This window comes from Pan troglodytes, chromosome 4, assembly GCF_028858775.2.
Source record: "Pan troglodytes isolate AG18354 chromosome 4, NHGRI_mPanTro3-v2.0_pri, whole genome shotgun sequence".
In the NCBI taxonomy this organism is placed as follows: Eukaryota; Metazoa; Chordata; class Mammalia; order Primates; family Hominidae; genus Pan; species Pan troglodytes.
The window spans coordinates 41,250,731-41,269,792 of NC_072402.2; the positions used below are offsets into that span (position 1 = coordinate 41,250,731).

Genomic DNA, 19,062 nt, shown 5'->3' on the forward strand with positions numbered 1-19,062 from the left:
CCTTAAATTTTTAACATTTTTAAATGACCCAGGAGCAAACACATTTATATATGAATCCTTGTGTATATGTAATTACTTATCTTAACATACAAATTTCCAGAAGTGGAATTAGTAGGTGAAAGACTATGAAGTTGTTATGTTGTAAAGTTTGAGGCTGTATATGCTAGTCTTTGTAGAATGTAATGCACTTTGCAAATATTAGATATCCTGAAAGTAGAAGGACAGGTCCCATTACCAAACTCCACAGGACTTACCAGGTCCTTTTCTAGAACTGATGTTTTCTAGAACTGATGTTTCTAGAACTTGATATTGCTTAAAATACGGCCCATTGATGGGACTCTAGAAGTCTAGGGTTTTGGGGGATGGCATTTATTACAGTCATATTTTTGTATGTGTGTATCTAAGTTTATTTTTGGTGAGTGTTAGAAACACTACATATGTTGTACGTGTGTATCTAAGTTTATTTTTGGTGAGTGTTAGAAACAACTGCTTTAGGGAATTATTTGTGCTTATTTTCTGTCTTAATTAGCATGAGAGTTGACTATTTGAGTGGCAAATTTGTAAACATTTTTAAGAATAACAATATATGTAAGGAGTTAGATTCTTGGGATTTTTTTCCCCTACTTTTGGAAATTCAGACTTGAGAATAAGCTCCTGTTCTACTGCAGTCCAAATTCCTGAGAGATACACAGATTCATTTAGTATTGGCCAGTTATAAAATCAAGGAAAGTAGAAAATCTACTCTTCCTATAAATGTAACGAGAGCAATGATTTACTTTAATACTAAGCCAAATAATTTTAGATGTGTCATTTGAGTGAGAATATATGACAGTGGTACTATATCATACAGTTGACAGCATAAATTAGATTTTAGAATCTAACCTATTTAAGATTTTAGAAATTCATATTCTTCATATTACTTTAATGTTTTAAATAGTTGAAGGAAATGTTTATCATATTAAACTATATCTCTTTTTGTTAGTAGCCACAAATAGTTTAGTTTATTTCAACTACATGATTTATTCTTTAGGTGATGATGGTATTGTTACCTGCTTTTTCCTATTATTTATCTTACACTTTTTGCACCTTTTATTTATTCATCTTTATCTACATTTTAACCTTTTCTTGTTGGACTACAAGTTGGTTGAAGCAAGATATTTGTCATATGATTTATCACAATTGCTCCCTTGCTTTTGTTCTATAAATTGAAGGCTGTGTGCCCACTATATTGTGGAGTTTTAGTAAGCATGTAATGGATGAATAAAGTAGTTACTATGGCAAGCATTGGACATATAAAGATATGGTTCTTAGACATGGGAGAACTAGATGGTCCATTGTTGGAAATATATAATATACTATAGCATAATAATTGCTTTATTATAGCAAGTAATTGGAGGTACATAGGAGAGGATGACTTTTAAAGGGTGGGTGGGAATTTTCTTAGGGCATTCCAGACGATAGCATGTAAAAAAGTTACAGAGATGTAAGGGAAATGGCATGTTTGATATGAAAGAGGTATTTGTTATTGAATAGGTTGAGAATTTGTATTCTAAGCAGTGGTTGGCCATTAAAAGTTTTTTCCTCTTTTTTTTTAATCAAAAAAATGGTACAATTTGTGATTCGAAAGTATCACTTTGTCATCAGGGTGGAGGGGTGTAGATGGGATGTGATTAGAACGAGGGATATGAGTGAGGAGGCTGTTGGAATAGTTGGTTCAAGAGACTAAAGATATAAACTAAAGCAATGGTAGTACAAAGGACAGGACAGTTTTGAGAGATTCTTCAGTTAAAATTGAAAGGCTTTGTGATTGATTAAATGTGAGTTAGGAAGAAGTCATTACTGACTCACTGTTTTCTGGCTAGAATGACTGACTGAATCGTCATTAAGCAAGATAGGGAATAATATTGGGGAAAGATAAAGTTCATTTTGGGAATGATTGAGTGTGAAATAGGATGGGACATCCACTGGGAGATATTTCATTGGAAATAAAGCTTTGGAAATCAGGAAGAAAGTTTGGAGGCTTAAGTCTCATATTTGAATTCATCAATAAGCAGATACTGAAGTAAGCATAGTGAAGGGAGAGCATGTGCACTGAGCAGAGAAGGTGGCTGAGGACAGAACTAGGAGACACTAGTGGACACACTATGACATATTAGATGACTTGCATATGTTCTCAGTCTTTTAAACTGAAGCTGAACTATAACCTTTTTATTTTTAAAGTAAATGTTGTTAACAAAAAGTGCTATTTGGAAAACATTTTACAAGTTTTTCTTTGAAACTATAAGTGAAATAGATCCATAGGGAGAAAAAATAGTCTAAAACTTTGGGTTTGAATCTCTTTTTTAGATTGATTCTCTAAAAGATGCCTTTGCAAGCACTTCTGAAGGTAAGAAATTCAACTGATATATCAGTAAGTATTTGAGACACTTCAAATTAGGGCTGTGTGTGTGTGTGTGCATGCATGTGTGTGTGGTGTGTCACCCTGAGAAAGTGAAGACTTAACCAGCTCTAAAATCTAGATCTGGGTTCTCATGCCACCACTGCCACTGATTTTGCTATGTGAACACTGAGTAAGCTATTGTACCTCTCTCTTCCTTGTTTCCTTAGCTATAAAATAGGGATGGTAATGTCTACGTTGTTTATTTTCCAAGATTATTGGGGGGGAATGCAAGTGAAATACAAAAACACTTTGCAAAGCCCAAGATAACATGGAACGTGAGGAATGACTTACACAGTTCATATAACTTGACAAAGTTACATAATTTAGAAAAAGATGTAAATTATAAAATAATTTTCTTAGCCTGACATAAGTGAGGGGAGGGTGAACCTGTGTAATGTGGAGGATATGTGTAAACTAGTGTAGTTCTTGCATTTCTGTGTATTTTAATAGGTAGTCCTTTTAATATATAATCAATTAAGTGCAGTTTTGCTGTTTTTCTCCTCAGGTCATGATAAAACATCTGTTTCCACTCATACTCGAAGTGGTAATCTAAAGCGGCCAAAGATTGGAAAGCGGTTTCAGGATTCTGAATTTAGCAGTTCTCAAGGTGAAGATGAAAAGACCTCCCAGACTTCACTTACAGCTTCAATAAACAAGTAAATAATTGTTGATTTTACTCTCATTTTTTATTTGTACTTTTATTTTTTGTTTATACTTTTATATTATCAATATTTAATATTTTATATATAATATATACTATTTTATATTGTTTATTATACTTTTGGTATACTTTTAATATACTTTTTGGTATTTAGCATTTAAGGTAGAGGCGATTACACTGTTTGTGTAGCAGATGACTTTGGTGTAGGAGTTTGTATTTGAATTATTTATATTTGAATTATTGTACAAGATTATTGGTTGTTTATCAGTGCTAAGTGTTACCTTGACAATGCTATTGGGAGAAGCTGCTAATAAGAGACTGGCATAAACTCACTTCATGTGTGAAAATCCAGGAGACTATTCTAGTGACTATATTATCCCAAATTAGTCATTATCACCACGCTGAATTTGATGGTATGGTTTTAAGTAATGCTGAGATATAGTCAGTTTTTTTTCCCCCCACATTCAATTCTTTTATTTAATTTTCTAGTGGACAGTTTACATATCTCCCTGTCTTTTAAGTTAGTGTGACAGTTTTCCATAATAAACTACTTAAAAGAGAAGCTTTGGTCAAGAATGGAATGAAATTGCAAAAAAAAAAAACAAACAAAAACATTGCTTTTAAAAAACCAACACTTTCACCAATTTTATATTCAAACAAAACCACATGATATTGGCGTGATGTGTGTTTTCAGTGTTTCCTTGGGGCTGGCTTCCTAGCCATCGTGCCACGGCACAGCTGCAGTCAGCCATAGTTTGTCATGCTGGATGGCGGAGTCTCACTCAGCTTCAAATTATCCTTGAAATCCCAAATTGTCATGGCTCTCCATCGATGCCAGTAGTGCAATATTTGCGACAATCTTTCTCGTCCACCTCATAAATAGAGACTTGAGTGATGCTATTCTGGTGCAGCATCTTCAAAGCCATGTTGCAGCCCTCAGTCGTGGCCCTCTTGTCCATGTTGCAGAAGCATTCCATGGCAGACATGTTGCGTTGGATGCTCTGTTTTGGAAAGTCTAACTTGGAGACAAAGGTCAGGCAGCCACGGTCATCGTAGTTCAAGAGCATTGGTCAGCAGTCATGGCCAGCAGCCACGGCGCTGTTGTGTGAGACAGACGACACACTCAGGAGCAGCTGGAACTCCGTCTTCAGATTGAGACATGCACACTTTTTGAGGCATCAGCAGCAGACATGGTGCTGTCGTGGCTGGCCCAGACCAGGTGGCTCCCACTGGCGGAGAAGCTGACCCCGTGGACCCAGCCACCAGTGCCACTGCCACCAAACTCTGACATCAGCTGCCCAAAAGGCATCTTGCTGTCCCAGGGCATGCTGGCCAGCTTTTCATCCACTTCTTTAATGTAGGAAGAAAACACTCTGTGTTTGAAGTCACATGATCCTGCTGCTAGCAAAACATTGTTGGGATGCCAATCCAAGCTGAGGACTGTGGAGCGAATCAGCTTTTTAATGTGCTTGCTCACCCACCAGGCATTTTCAGACTCAAAGTAACAAACTGAAATGAGTCGTGCTTCACTTCCCACAGCAAATTTGTTCTTTAGGGCGGACCACTTCACAAAAGTAGCTGTGCGATTAATTCTCAGGATCATCAGTGTTGGCTTCCAGACACCATCTTTCTGACTCCAGACATAGGCATTGTGGTCTGCCCCACAAGTGACGATGTGGTCACTCTTGGGAGCCCAGTCAATATCTGTGATGTGTCCATTGTGCTCCTTGAGTTCGTGAGCTTTCACACACTGGTGCCCATTCTTCTTATAGATGTGCACTTCGTGATTATTGACACTGAGGGCAATCTGGGTACGATCCCTGTTTCAGGCACGACAGTTGATTGGCTCTAGTAAAAACTGATGCAGTGACATTATTCTTAGTGTTTTCAAAGGAGAGAAAGCTGGGGTCGGGGCAGTCCGGACGGTCTTGGAGCAGAGGATTTGTGGACTCTGGGCAGTCAATGTGAACAGGGCTCTAGTCAGTTTTAAAATACCCTCAATTTTACTTTATTGATTCATTTTACTGGGCTATTGGATATAAATTAGTGATAACCATAAATAGTACAGTGAATTCCTTCAGGAATTTAGTTGCCAACTGAATCAACAGAACACTTGAGTCTCAGCTTTATCCTCTTTCTTTGAATCTTAAAGCAAGACTCTAACTTTTATAATAAAATAAGATTTCTGCCCTAACAGTTCTGCCAACTGTTCCTGAGTCAACCATTTAGTTAATTCATAACTTTGCCATTTTAACTGTCAAATTATTTTAGTCAAGTAGAGAATTCTGTAGCTGTGCTAATCCTTATACAAATAATTTTAAATTTGGGTAATAAAGTATGTAAATGTTTTGTTTTGGTGAAAATTTGTAATGTTAAAGATAGATATAAGGAAATATTTAAATCTAGTAATAAAAATATGAGTTTAGAAAACTGTGGTTTTCTCACTGAGCAATATTTTGATATAGTACCCTTTTTAGAAGGGTAACAATATATTTTAAATTGAACCTCCCAGAATTATTGTGGAGTTTTGTTTGCTTTTCATAAACAGAATAGTTAGGAGTTTACGCTTGACTGTTTGCTGAAACATACGAAGAACAAAACATCATCTTTGCCCTCAAAGGATTGACTGCCTAGGGGTAAAGAGAGATATGTACACAGTTAAGAGCACCGTAAGGCGGATTGCGATAGAACAGTAACGGAAAGTGCAGAATGCTGTGGATACAGAGGAAAGAGTGTTGGATTCTAATTGAGGGAATGGAGAGATTTGGCATTTGGGCCTGGGCTTCAAAGATAAGTAGAAACTCAACAAGCAGAGCTGGGAGAGAAGACTTTCTAGTGTAAAGGTCCACCGACTGTGGCCTGTAGGCCAAATCTGGCCTGCCACCTGGTTTTGTGAATAAAATTTTATTGTAAGACACCCATGCTCATTAAGCTTATATATTTTTATTGTTTATTAAGCATATATATTTTTATATATTATTAAGCTTATATATTTTTAGTTATGTTTGCATTGGAACAGCAGAGTTGAGTGTTTGGAACAGAGACCATATGGCCCACGATGCCTAAAGGAAAGGTTTGCTGACCCCTTATCTACACCAAGGCTGAGAAATAGAACTTTCTGCAGTGATGGAAATATTTTGTATTTACACTGCCCAGTATGATAGCCATTAGCCAGTGTGCCCATTGAACACTTGAAGTATATGGCTAGTGCAACTAAAGAACTCAATTGTTTCATTTAATTTTAATTTAAATGTGAAATAGTCAAGTGTGTCTCGTGGCTATTGTATCTACAGATTTCGACTAAAGCTCTAACATGAGCAAAGGCACAAAGCTAGGAAGGATGTTACTAAGGATAACTGATGAATAAGGTAAATAAAATTATAAGGGTCTAGGCTGGGCACGGTGGCTCATGCTTGTAATCCCAGCACTTTGGGAGGCCGAGGCAGGTGGATCACCTGAGGTCAGGAGTTCGAAACCAGCCTGGACAACATGGCAAAACCCTGTCACTACTAAAAATACAAAAATTAGCCGGGCGTGGTGGCACCCTTCTGTAATCCCAGCTACTCAGGAGGCTGAGGCAAGAGAAACGTTTGAACCCAGGAGGCGGAGGTTGCAGTGAGCCAAGATTACGCCACTGCACTCCAGCGCAGGTGACAGAGGGAGACTCTGTCTCAAAAACAAAAACAAACACAAACAAATATGTTAGGCTTTCAAAGAAGGTACACTTTATTCACTGAGCTTATAGAGAACCACCAGACGTTTCTGAGCTGGGCTATCACAGGTGTAGATAATGTGCATTAGAAAGCCAGCTCTTTGAAAGCCTTGATGAAGATGTACTACAAGTCTGAAGCTGAACTGGGGAGAAGTACAGTGGTCCAGAGAGAACTGGGGCCTGAAGCAGAGCTGTGAAAATGGGCATAGAAAGTCAGGAATATATTTGAAAGGCAGTTTTGGAGTTAGAACTAAACCATATAATGTGTTGTCCCAGGTGACATTTTTGAGAATGAAAGGAGCATTATTAATAATTATGCCAGTATCCATAATTATGAACAAAAGTCTGTAAACTGGGACTGCCTCAGGTAAACTGGGATATATGCTCATTCTAATAGAATAAGATCCATGGTCCTTCAGTATAAATGAGGTTAAAAAAAAAAAAAAAGATTCAGGCTGGGCGCTGTGGCTCACATCTGTAATCCCAGCACTTTGGGAGGCCAAGATGGGTGGATCACGAGGTCACAAGGTGGAGACCATCCTGGCTAACGTGGTGAAACCCTGTCTTTACTAAAAATACAAAAAATTAGCTGAGTGTGATGGCAGGTGCCTGTAGTCTCAGCTGCTCGGGGCCTGAGGCAGGAGAATCGCTTGAACCTGGGAGGTGGAGGTTGCAGTGAGCCGAGATTGCGCCATTGCACTCCAGCCTGGGCAACAGAGCGAGACTTTATCTCGAAAAAAAAAAAAGATCCATTAAGATATGGATAGAATAAAAGAAGAAGGGTCTAGTTTACATAATTGAGAAGATGGTAATATTATAAGAGGATGAAGAGATTGGTTTTAGACTTGTAAAATCTGAAGTTGTTGACAACATAGTTGATTCTCTAAAATGTTACTTTAAGAAAGGACTTCTGAGATTTTATATTTATCCTTAATAAAACAAGTCAGAATGGTTTTCTTTTGTTTTTTAGATTGGAGTCTACTGCACGCCCATCAGAGAGCTCAGAAGAATTCCTGGAAGAAGAACCTGAACAGAGAGGGATTGAATTTGAGGATGAAAGCAGTGATAGAGATGCACGGCCAGCACTGGAAACCCAGCCACAGCAAGAGAAGCAAGATGGTGAAAAGGTATGAGATCACTTATTCAGCAAAATGAAAAAAAGTAAACTAAATTTTACCTTTCTTAATCACATGTTGTTAGAAAAGTATAGCGATATATTTTAGAGTGTTAGAAATTGCGTTTAGTGTTAAAAATCATATATATTAAGCAAGGTCAGGTACTAGAGTTGGGGAGAGGATAAAATTACAAATATGATTGTGTTTATAAAAGTTTGAGCTTATAAAAGTTTGAATTATATCGAAGATAAAATAGGGATGTTTAGTAAGATCTTTCGGTGCATTTAAAGTATAAGTTAATTTGTGAAATTAAAACACACATACACAAATGATATAAGATCTACCTTATAGAACCAGTTAAAATGCTTTCAGGTGCAATAAACCTTCAGTGGCACCCCCATTTTAGTTAGAGGGATAGGAATTACTAATCCAGAAAAAAAAATTTGATGACTGTTGATCTCACAAAGTTCTGGAAAAATAACTAAATTCATGTTTTTTAAACACTAGAAAAAAATATATAAACCCTTGGTAACTAAGTAAACTCTTCATCTGGGTTGATTTCTGCAGCTTTAAAGTATTTATCCCCAGCTTCTTTTTTCTTTCCTCTATCCATTTCCATTTTTCTCTTTAGTGTCTTCAATCTTTTCCTTTCCACAGATTCTCTATTTCTTCTTTCATATGTTCATAAGTTTCTTGAAAAAATCTTTCAGCTGTTTGCCAAGTCTAGCAGGCAGGTGAATAAGTGAAATTATATTACCAATTTTGTTTTCTTTTTCTTTTTGAGACGGAGTTTTGCTCTTTGCACCCAGGCTGGAGTGCAGTGGCGTGATCTTGGCTCACTGCAACCTCTGCTTCCTGGGTTCAAGTGATTCTCCTGCCTCAGTCTTCCAAGTAGCTGGGATTACAGGTTCCCCCCACCATACCCAGCTAATTTTTGTATTTTTAGTAGAGACGGGGTTTCACCACTTTGGCCAGGCTGGTCTCAAACTCCTTACCTCAGATGATCTGCCCGCCTCAGCCTCCCAAAGTGCTGGGATTACAGGCGTGAGCCACCATGCCCAGCTAATTTTGTTTTCTTAAGTTACTCTGATTTAAGTTACTCCTGCTTCCTCTATTTCATGAAATGACATATATTATGTCAGCTCACTGCAGCCTCCATCTCCTGGGTTTAAGCAATTCTCCTGCCTCTGCCTCCCGAGTAGCTAGGATTACAGGTACACCAACACGCCCGCCTAATTTTTGTGTTTGTTTTTTTTTTTTTGAGACGGAGTAGCGCTCTGTCGCCCAGGCTGGAGTGCAGTGGCGCGATCTTGGCTCACTGCAAGCTCTGCCTCCCGGGTTCAGGCCATTCTCCTGCCTCAGCCTCCTGAGTAGCTGGGACTACAGGCACACGCCACAACGCCCAGCTAATTTTTTTGTATTTTTTGTAGAGACAGGGTTTCACCGTGTTAGCCAGGATGGTGTTGATCTCCTGACCTTGTGATCCGCCAAGACGGGGTTTCACCATGTTTGCCAGGCTGGTCTTGAACTCCTGATCCGCTCCTCTTGGCCTCCCAAAGTGCTGGGATTACAGGCATGACCTACCATACCCGGCCTCATGAAATGATATTTTTATGTTTATTTTCGTAATATTTCTTTTTTTTTTTTGAGACAGAGTCTCACTCTGTTGTCCAGCCTGGAGTGCAGTGGCACAATCTCGGCTCACTGCAAGCTCCGCCTCCTGGGTTCATGCCATTCTCCTGCCTCAGCCTCCTGAGTAGCTGGGAGTACAGGTGCCCGCCACCACGCCCCGCTAATTTTTTGTATTTTGAGCAGAGATGGGGTTTCACCGTGTTAGCCAGGATGGTCTTGATCTCCTGACTTCATGATCCGCCGAGACAGGGTTTCATCATGTTTGCCAGGCTGGTCTTGAACTCCTGATCCGCTCCTCTTGGCCTCCCAAAGTGCTGGGATTACAGGCATGACCCACCATACCCACCCTCATGAAATGATATTTTTATGTTTATTTTTGTAATATTTCTTTTTTTTTTTTTTTTGAGATGGAGTCTCGCTCTGTCGCCCAGCCTGGAGTGCAGTGGCACAATCTCGGCTCACTGCAAGCTCTGCCTCCTGGGTTCACGCCATTCTTCTGCCTCAGCCTCCTGAGTAGCTGGGACTACAGGCGCCTGCCACCACACCCTGCTAATTTTTTCTATTTTTAGTAGAGACGGGGTTTCACCATGTTAGCCAGTATTATCTTGATCTCCTGACCGTGTGATCCGCCCGCCTTGGCCTTCCAAAGTGCTGGGATTATAGGCTTGAGCCACCGTGCCCAGCCTATTTTTGTAATATTTCAGTAGTTTTTGGGGAGCAGATGGGTGTTTGGTTACATGGATAAATTCATTAGTGGTGATTTCTGAGATTTTGGTGCACCCATCACCCAAGCAGTGTATACTGTACCCAATGTGTAGTCTTTTATCCCTCACCCGCCTCCTACCCTTTCCCCCAAGTCCCCAGAGTCCATGATAACACTCTTATGCCTTTGCATCCTCATAGCTTAGCTCCCACTTACGAGTGAGAACATACGATGTTTGGTTTTCCATTCCTGAGTTACTCCACTTAGAATAATGGTCTCCAACTCCATGCAGGTTGCTGTGAATGCCATTATTTCATTCATTTTTGTGGCTGAGTAGTATTCCATGGTCTATATATACCACTTTTTTTTTTTTTTTTTTTTGAGATGGACTCTTGGTCTGTCGCCAGGCTGGAGTGCAGTGGCACGATCTCAGCTCACTGCAACCTCCAACTCCCTGGTTCAAGTGATTCTCCTGCCTCAGCCTCCCAAGTAGCTGGGATTACAGGCACATGCCACCACACCCAGTTAATTTTTGTATTTGTAGTAGAGACGGGGTTTCACCATGTTGGCCAGGATGGTCTCGATCTCTTGACTTCATGATCCACCCACCTCGGCCTCCCAAAGTGCTGGGATTACAGGTGTGAGCCACTGTGCCTGGCCTATATATACCACATTTTCTTTATCTACTCACTGGTTGATGGGCATTTAGCTTGGTTCCATATTTTTTGCAGTTGCAAATTGTGCTGCTATAAACATGCATGTGCAAGTGTCTTTTTCATATGACTTCTTTTTTTCTGGGTAGATAGCCAGTAGTGGGATTGCTCAATCAAATGGTAGTTCTACTTTTAGTACTTTAAGGAATCTCCACACTGTTTTCCGTAGTGGTTGTACTAGTTTATGTTCCTACCAGTAGTGTAAAAGTGTTCCCTTTTCACCATATCCACTCCAGCATCTATTTTTTATTGTGGCCATACTTACAGGGGTAAGATGGTATCAAATTGTGGTTTTGATTTGCATTTCCTTGATAATTAGTGTATTAGTCAGGGTTCTCTAGAGGGACAGAACTAATAGGATAGATGTATATAAAGGGGAGTTTATTAAGGGGTTTTAACTCACATGATCACAGAGTCCCACAGTAGGCCATCTGCAAGGTGGGGAGCAAGGGAGCAAGGAAGCAAGGAAGCAAGGAAGCCAGTCCGAGTCCCAAAGCTAAAGAACCTGGAGTCTGATGTTTGAGAGCAGGAAGCATCCAGCACAGGAGAAAGATGTAGGCTGGGAGGCTAAGCCAGTCTAATCTCTCCATGTTCTTCTGCCTGCTTTTTATTCTGGCCATGCTGGCAGCTGATTAGATGGTGCCCACCTGGATTGAGCGTGGGTTTGTCTCTTCCAGTCCACTGACTCAAATGTTAATTTCTTTTGATAACACCACCCTTACAGCCACACCCAGGATCAATACTTTGCATCCTTCAATCCAATCAAGTTGACACTCAGTATTAACCATTACAAGTCTACCCCTTGTCAGCCTGAACCCATACACACTTCCTGAGATCATACATAATCTTCAAATAAAGACAATAATAAGGTAATAATTATGCCTAACATAATACAACTGTCATTCGTACAAGTGGAAACCCCCAACCCAAATAATATTACATAAACACTTATTTGCTGATATGATGTCAATAAATCTTATGTCACATGATAAAGGAAAAGGGAAATAAAATGAAGATATTTTCTTAGTACAAATGTATACATGCACAAACATGTTCTTAACAAAATAAGGAAGAAATACTCATGGCAATTACAGTCCTTGTTTCTGCAGCTGGTCACGTGGTCAAAGCTGGTGTTGATGACTACCTTCTTCTGCTACTCATTCTGTATTCCCTTTGCCTTCAGCAAGCACCTTAGTGGGTCATGTTTTTTTTTCCTAGTGGAGTAACCCAAACCTTCATTCCTGAAGGGTCTGGGCCATTTGTAGTCTTGCCTGGATTGGGCTGTTGTAGTTTCCCATTGACCTTAATCACAGGGCATCGTAATACTAAGAGACACCCCAAGGGATCTCCTATATTCCATGCATACTCTTCCTTACCTCCATTGTGGAGTTAGTAGACTGATTTCATCTTGATAGTCTGGGTCAGTCACCCCAGCCAACACTGTAACTCCCTCCTTAGCCTGTTGACTTAAAGGTAGGAGGAGCCCAGAGTGTCCAAGTGGCAATCTTAACTTCCAGTTTAATGGAATCATTGTTGTGTCTCCTGGTGGCAGCGTTCGTCTCTCTGGAACTAATACCACTAGGCCAGCAGAACGTAATGTCATGGGGACAGGAAGCAAAAATTTTTCTAGTGGATCACTAGGGGTGATGGTGAGTGATGCCATTTCCACTTTTACCCCTGGATTCCTGGACCTGTGAATCCTGGCTATGGGAGAAACAGTACCATATACTGGATGCTTATTCAGAGCATACACAGCCTGCTGGAGACCTTTGCCGCAGCCCTGCTAAGTATTATCACCTAGTTGGCGTTGTAATTGTGACTTCAAAAGGACATTCCACCATTCTGTCAATCCAACTGCTTCAAGATGATGGGGAACATGGTAAGAATAGTGAATTCCATGAGCATGAGCATGAGCCCACTGCCACACTGCTTTTGCTGTAAAGTGAGTGCCTTGTTCAGAGGCAATGCTGTGTGGAGTAGCATGATGATGGATAAGGCCTTCCGCGAGTCCACGGGTGGTAGTCTTGGCAGAAGCATTGCGTGCAGGAGAGGCAAACTCATATCCAGAGTAGGTGTCTATTCCAGTGAGGACAAACCTCTGCTCTTTCCATGATAGAAGAGGTCCAGTGTAATCAACCTGCCACCAATTAGCTGTCTGATCACCCCAAGGACTGGTGTCATATTAAGGGCTTAGTGTTGGTCTGTGCTACTGGCAAGTTGGGCACTCAGCAGTGGCCTTAGCCAGGTCAGCCTTGGTGAATGGAAGTCCATGTTGCTGAGCCCATGCGTAACCTCCATCCCTGTCACCATGGCCACTTTGTTCATGGACCCATTGGGTGATGACAGGGGCGGCTGGGTAAGGAGGCTTTGTGGTGTCCACAGAACAAGTCATCCTATCCACTCGATTATTAAAATCCTCCTCTGCTGAGGTCACCCTTTGGTAGAGTACTCACATGGGATACAAATATCTTCAGTTTTTCACCACTCAGAGAGGTCCATCCACATACCTCTTCCCCAAATTTGTCACCAGTTTTCCAATCATGCTTCTTTCAAGTCCCTGACCGTCATCCAAACCATTGGCTGCAGTCCATGAATCAGTATTATCACACATCTATCTATTTCTACTTCCTTGGAAAGTGCACAACCAGGTGCACTGCTCGAAGTTCTGCCCACTGGGAAGATTTTCCTTCACCAGTGTCCTTCAGGAAAGGGGCTATAGGGCTGTAGCTGTCCACTTTTGGGTGGTGCCTGCATATCATGCAGAACCATCTTTGAACCAGTCCCTAGTCTTCTCTTCCTCTGTCAGCTGATTATAGGGAACTCCCCATAAGGCCATCGGTGCAGGCTAGGGAAAAGAAGGCCAGGGTGGCAGCAGTGGAGACCATGGGCGTTTGAGCCACTTCCTCATGTAACTTACTTGTGTCTTCAAGACCTGCTCAAGCCTGATCACATATATACCACTTCAATTTGATGATGGAATGCTGCAGTGCATGACCCACTTTATGACTAGATGGGTCAGAAAGCACCCAGTTCATGATAGGCAGTTCAGGTCACATGGTGACTTGATGACCCATAATCAAGCATTCGGTTTCTACCAAAGCCCAGTAACAGGCCAAGAACTGTTTCTCAAAAGGAGAGCAGTTATCTGCAGAAGATGGCAGGGCCTTGCTCCAAAATCTTAGAGGCCTCCACTGTGATTCACCTATGGGAGCCTGCCAAAGGCTCCAAACAGCACTTGTCTCTCTAAAGGAGAGTAGTTATCTGAAGAAGATGGCAGGGCCTTGCTCCAAAATCCTAGAGGCCTCCGCTGTGATTCACCTATGGGGGCCTGCCAGAGGCTTCTCACAGCATCCCTGCCTGCCACTGACACCTCAAGCACCATTAGATCTGCTGGATCATATGGCCCAAGTGGCAGAGCAGCTTGCACAGCAGCCTGGACCTGTCGCAGAGCCTTCTCCTGTTCTGGAGCCCACTCAAAACTGGCAGCCTTTTGGGTCACTCGATAAATGGGCTGGAGTAACACAACCAAATGAGGAATTTGTTGCCTCCAAAATCCAAATAGGCCAACTTGTGCTGTGCCTCTTTCTTGGTTGTAGTAGGGGCCAAATGCAGCATCCTATCCTTTACCTTAGAAGGAATATCTCAACAGGCCCCACACCACTGGACCCCTAGAAACTTTACTGAGGTAGAAGCTCCCTGAATTGTAGTCGGATTTATTTCCCATCCTCTGGCATGCAAATGTCTCATCAATAAGTCCAGTATGTTTGCTACTTCTTGCTCACTGGATCCAATCAGCATAATGTCATCAATGTTATGGGCCAGTGTGATAACTTGTGGAAGTGAAAAGCGATCAAGGTCTCTTTGAACAAGGTTATGACACAAATCTGGAGAGTTGATATACCCCTGAGGTAGGACAGTAAAGGTGTGTTGCTGGCCTTGCCAGCCGAACGCAAATTGCTTCTGGCGGGCCTTATGGACAGGAATGGAGAAAAAGGCATTTGGCAAATCATTGGTGGCTGCATACCAGGTACCAGGAGATATGTTAATTTCCTCAAGCAATGAAACCACATCTGGTGCAGCAGCTGCAATTGGAGTCACCACTTGGTTAAGTTTATGATAATCCACTGTAATTCTCCAAGATCCGTCTTCTGCACAGACCAAATGAGAGAGTTGAACCGGGATGTGATGGGAATCACCACCCCTGCACCATCCTTGATGGTGGCACTAATCTCTGCAGTGCCTCCAGGGATGCGATATTGTGTTTGATTATTTTTCTTTCTTTTTTTTTTTTTTTTTGAGATGGAGTTTCGCTGTTGTTGCCCAGGCTGGAGTGCAATGGCACGATCTTGGCTCACCGCAACCTCCGCCTCGCAGGTTCAAGCAATTCTCCTATCTCAGCCTCTCTAGTAGCTGGGATTACAGGCATGTGCCACCATGCCCGGCTAATTTTGTATTTTTAGTAGAGATGGGGTTTCTCCATGTTGGTCAGGCTGGTCTCGAACTCCCGACCTCAGGTGATACGCCCGCCTTGGCCTCCCAAAGTGCTGGGATTACAGGCATGAGCCACCGCCCCCGGCCTGATTGACTGTTTTTCTAGGTAGAGGCAACTCTAATGGTTTCCATTTGGCCTGTCCCACCATAATAGCCCTCACCCCACCAGTCAGAGAGCCATTGTGGGGGCTCTGCCAGCTGTTAAGTATGTCTATGCCAATTAATGCATTCTGGCACTGGGGAAATGACCACAGGATGAGTCCGGGGACCCACTGGACCGACTGTAAGTCAGACCTGAGCTAAAACTCCATTAGATTACCTGATCTTCATAAGCCCCTACTTTAACTGGAGGACCACAGTGACGTTTTGGGTCCCCCGGAATCAACGTCAGCTCAGAGCCAGTGTCCAGTAGTCCATGAAATGTCTGATCATTTCCCTTTCCCTAGTGCACAGTTACCCTGGTAAAAGGCCAGAGGTCTCCTTGGGGAAGGATGGGAGAAAGATTCACAGCATAAATTGTCTCTACTGTAGTGGGGTCCTTCCTCAAGGGGTTTCATTCAAGGGGTTCTGGGTCTATAAAGTGGCTCAAGTCTGGAAATTGAGGGGCTGTGATTCTCTTTTTTTTTTTTTAATAATTCAGATTAGTCTTTTGTCCACTCGACCTGGAAGTTTTCCACTTATATGAATTAAGTAGGAATTCAGTAGGCTTCCTATCATTTCCACTTCTGGGAACACTGTGATTAATTAGCCAGTGCAAAAGCTGTACACAAGTCAGATTATTCTGATTGCTGCTTTGCCTCTGCGGTCCATTATGGTAGCTCGCCCACCTTGCATTTGATGGTTGAGTGCTCCCACTTGGCCTCTGCCACGTCAGGATCCAATTATTCCCGTTCTAAATTTTGTAGTTGAGTGACTGCAGTTCCCACTGTTAGATCTGGCATACAGAGAAGAGTAATCATAGAGCTCTTTGAAGATTAACATGCTGCCCTCACAAATCTCTTTCGCAAAGCATCGGTCAAGGGTATATCTTCTGGACCCTCCCAGCTGGGATGAGTAGGTCTAAAGTGACTAATCCACTCCACCATCCCAATCTCCCTAAGCCTTTGGATCTCTTCCTCTACATTAAACCAAAGGAGATCAGCATTTCCAGCTCGCTCAGAGTGAGCCATCTTTTAATCCGTATTTCAACTAACCAAGCAATCAAGCTATTAGAACCTTTTTAAACTCCCTGAGCAGCAACATTAAATGCAGAGTCCCTACTTAGTGGGCCCGAATCAATAAATTCAGCCTGATCCAACTCTGTGTTCCTTCCACCATCATCCCACACCCTTAACATCCATTCCCACACCTGTTCTCCAGATTCCTGCTTATATAAATTAGAAAACTCTAGCTGTTCTTTTCAAGTATAGCACACCTCCTTGTGGGTCACACTCTGAATTTCACCTCTAGGAGGCCACCGGGACTTTAGTCCAGTTATAGGTCTAGAAGCAAACAGGGCTGTTTCTCCTCTCCTGAGGTGATGTTACCACTACTGGGGATGGCGAAGCTGTTTCTTCTGGCAAAAAGGCTCATCAGAGTTTACAAGCTCTGTGTCCCCAGCATCATCAGGGTCCTCCCACATGTCCCCATTCCAAGTTGCAGGGTCCCATTCTTTTCCAGTCAGGGCCCTCACTTTAAGAGTAGACACCTGGCGAGGCTGTGCATGCACCTTTCGTTGCAGGTCAGCCACTTACATGATAAGAGGTTGTGTCTGATTTTCCACAATTTCAGCTCTTTGTCTACAGGAGATAAGACTCTCACTTGGGGCTTTTAAAGCGAGTATCTGCTTTTGAAGCCAGGAGTTAGAATTCCTGAGTTCATCATTGTCTTTCATCACTTTGTCCAGTGAACTTAGGAGCAGCCAACTAACTTCATTATGTTCCTTGGTTCTCCATATGGTCGAAGGTATTATGTTTAGAGTCACCAAACTTCTTCCCTCTCACGAGCGGTGTATCAGGAGTGTCAAATGCATTTATTTTGCATAACTCTAAACAGTTCATGCCAAAGACTATCAGTGTTCTCCATACTATTAGAAGTAGAGTCCTTAGCATTTTGGTGTCTGATCATATTAAGGAGCCAACTTCAGAAACCCCAAAACCTATGAAAGAACTACATCCTTAATATTCTGTTCCTCTAGAACCACTCCTGGTACCAAAGCCTGTTAGGGTTCTCTAGAGGAATGGAACTAATAGGACAGATGTATATATAAAGGGGAGTTTATTAAGGAATATTAACTTGCATGATCACAAGGTCCCACAATAGGCTGTCTGCAAGCTGAGGAGCAAGGAAGCCAGTCTGAGTCCTGAAGCTGAAGAGCCTGGAGTCTGATGTTTGAGGGCAGGAATCATCCAGCACAGGAGAGAGACGTAGGCTGGGAGGCTAAGCTGGTCTAATCTCTCCACGTTCTTCTGCCTGCTTTTTATTCTGGCCATGCTGGCAGCTGATTAGATGGTGCCCACCCAGATTGAGGGTGCGTCTGCCTCTCCCAGTCCACTGACTCAAATGGTTATCTCCTTATAGACACACTCAGGAACAATACCTTGCATCCTTCAATCCAATCAAGTTGACAGTATTAGCCATCACAATTAGTGATGTTGAGCATTTTTCCATGTTTGTTGGCCATTTGTATATCTTCTTTTGAGAATTATCTATTCATGTCCTTATCCCACTATTTGATAGGAAACTATATATATACATACGTGTGTGTGTGTTTTGAGACAGATTCTCTGTCACGCAGGCTGGAGTGCAGTGGCACGAACTCAGCTCACTACAACCTCCACCTCCTGAGTTTAAGCGATTCTCATGCTTTAGCCTCCCAAGTAGCTTGAATTAGGCATGTGCCACCATGCCAGGCTAATTTTTGTATTTTCAGTAGAGATGGGGTTTTTGCCAATGTTGGCCAGTCCGGTCTTGAACTCTGGACCTCAAGTGATCCTCTCCCCTCTGCCTCCCAGTGTGCTGGGATTACAGGCATAAACCACGGCCCCTGGCTGGAAACTATATTTTTAAATGGTACTTTTATTGTAGAAAATTGGGAAAATGAAAAAAAGCACATATAGGAAGTTAAAGAAAAGCACATATTTTTTAAAAACAGGATTTGTATGCATCTAGATGTTTATGGAAATACGTATTTGTGGGGTTTTTTTTCTTTTTTTTCTTTTGAGACGGAGTCTCATTCTGTTGCCCAGGCTGGAATGCAGTGGTGCAATCTAGGCTTAACTGCAACCTCCACCTCCCAGGTTCAAGCAATTCTCTGCCTCAGCCTCCCGAGTACCTGGGATTACAGGCGCCTGCCACCATGCCCAGCTAATTTTTGTATTTTTAGTAGAGATGGGGTTTCACCATCTTGGCCAGGCTGGTCTTGAACTCCTGACCTTGTGATCCACCTGCCTTGGCTTCCAAAGTGCTGGGATTACAGGTGTGAGCCACCGTGGCCCAGCCTAATTTTTTTTTTTTTTTTTTTTTTTTTTAGCCTGGGTTGATTACCCTCTCTTCCTGAAGTTCTCTAGTCTCCTCACTTTATAACACTATTGCACTTTGGTTTCTTGTTTTTTTT

At 42.0% G+C, this 19,062-nt stretch overlaps 1 protein-coding gene and 1 pseudogene across 13 annotated transcripts in view; one reads left to right on the forward strand and one right to left on the reverse strand.

The window, feature by feature from the left end:
• Positions 1–19,062, forward strand: part of FAM169A (family with sequence similarity 169 member A) — an 89,766-nt gene that overhangs the window by 63,895 nt on the left and 6,809 nt on the right. For all 13 annotated transcript variants that reach the window (XM_517703.9, XM_063810369.1, XM_063810371.1 and 10 more), the window contains 3 exons: positions 2,347–2,386; positions 2,946–3,096; positions 7,784–7,940. In XM_517703.9, the coding sequence (XP_517703.7) occupies positions 2,347–2,386; positions 2,946–3,096; positions 7,784–7,940 (348 nt within the window). The remainder of the gene's footprint in view (positions 1–2,346; positions 2,387–2,945; positions 3,097–7,783; positions 7,941–19,062) is intronic.
• LOC104006402 (actin-related protein 2/3 complex subunit 1A-like) lies at positions 3,773–5,042 on the reverse strand (annotated as a pseudogene).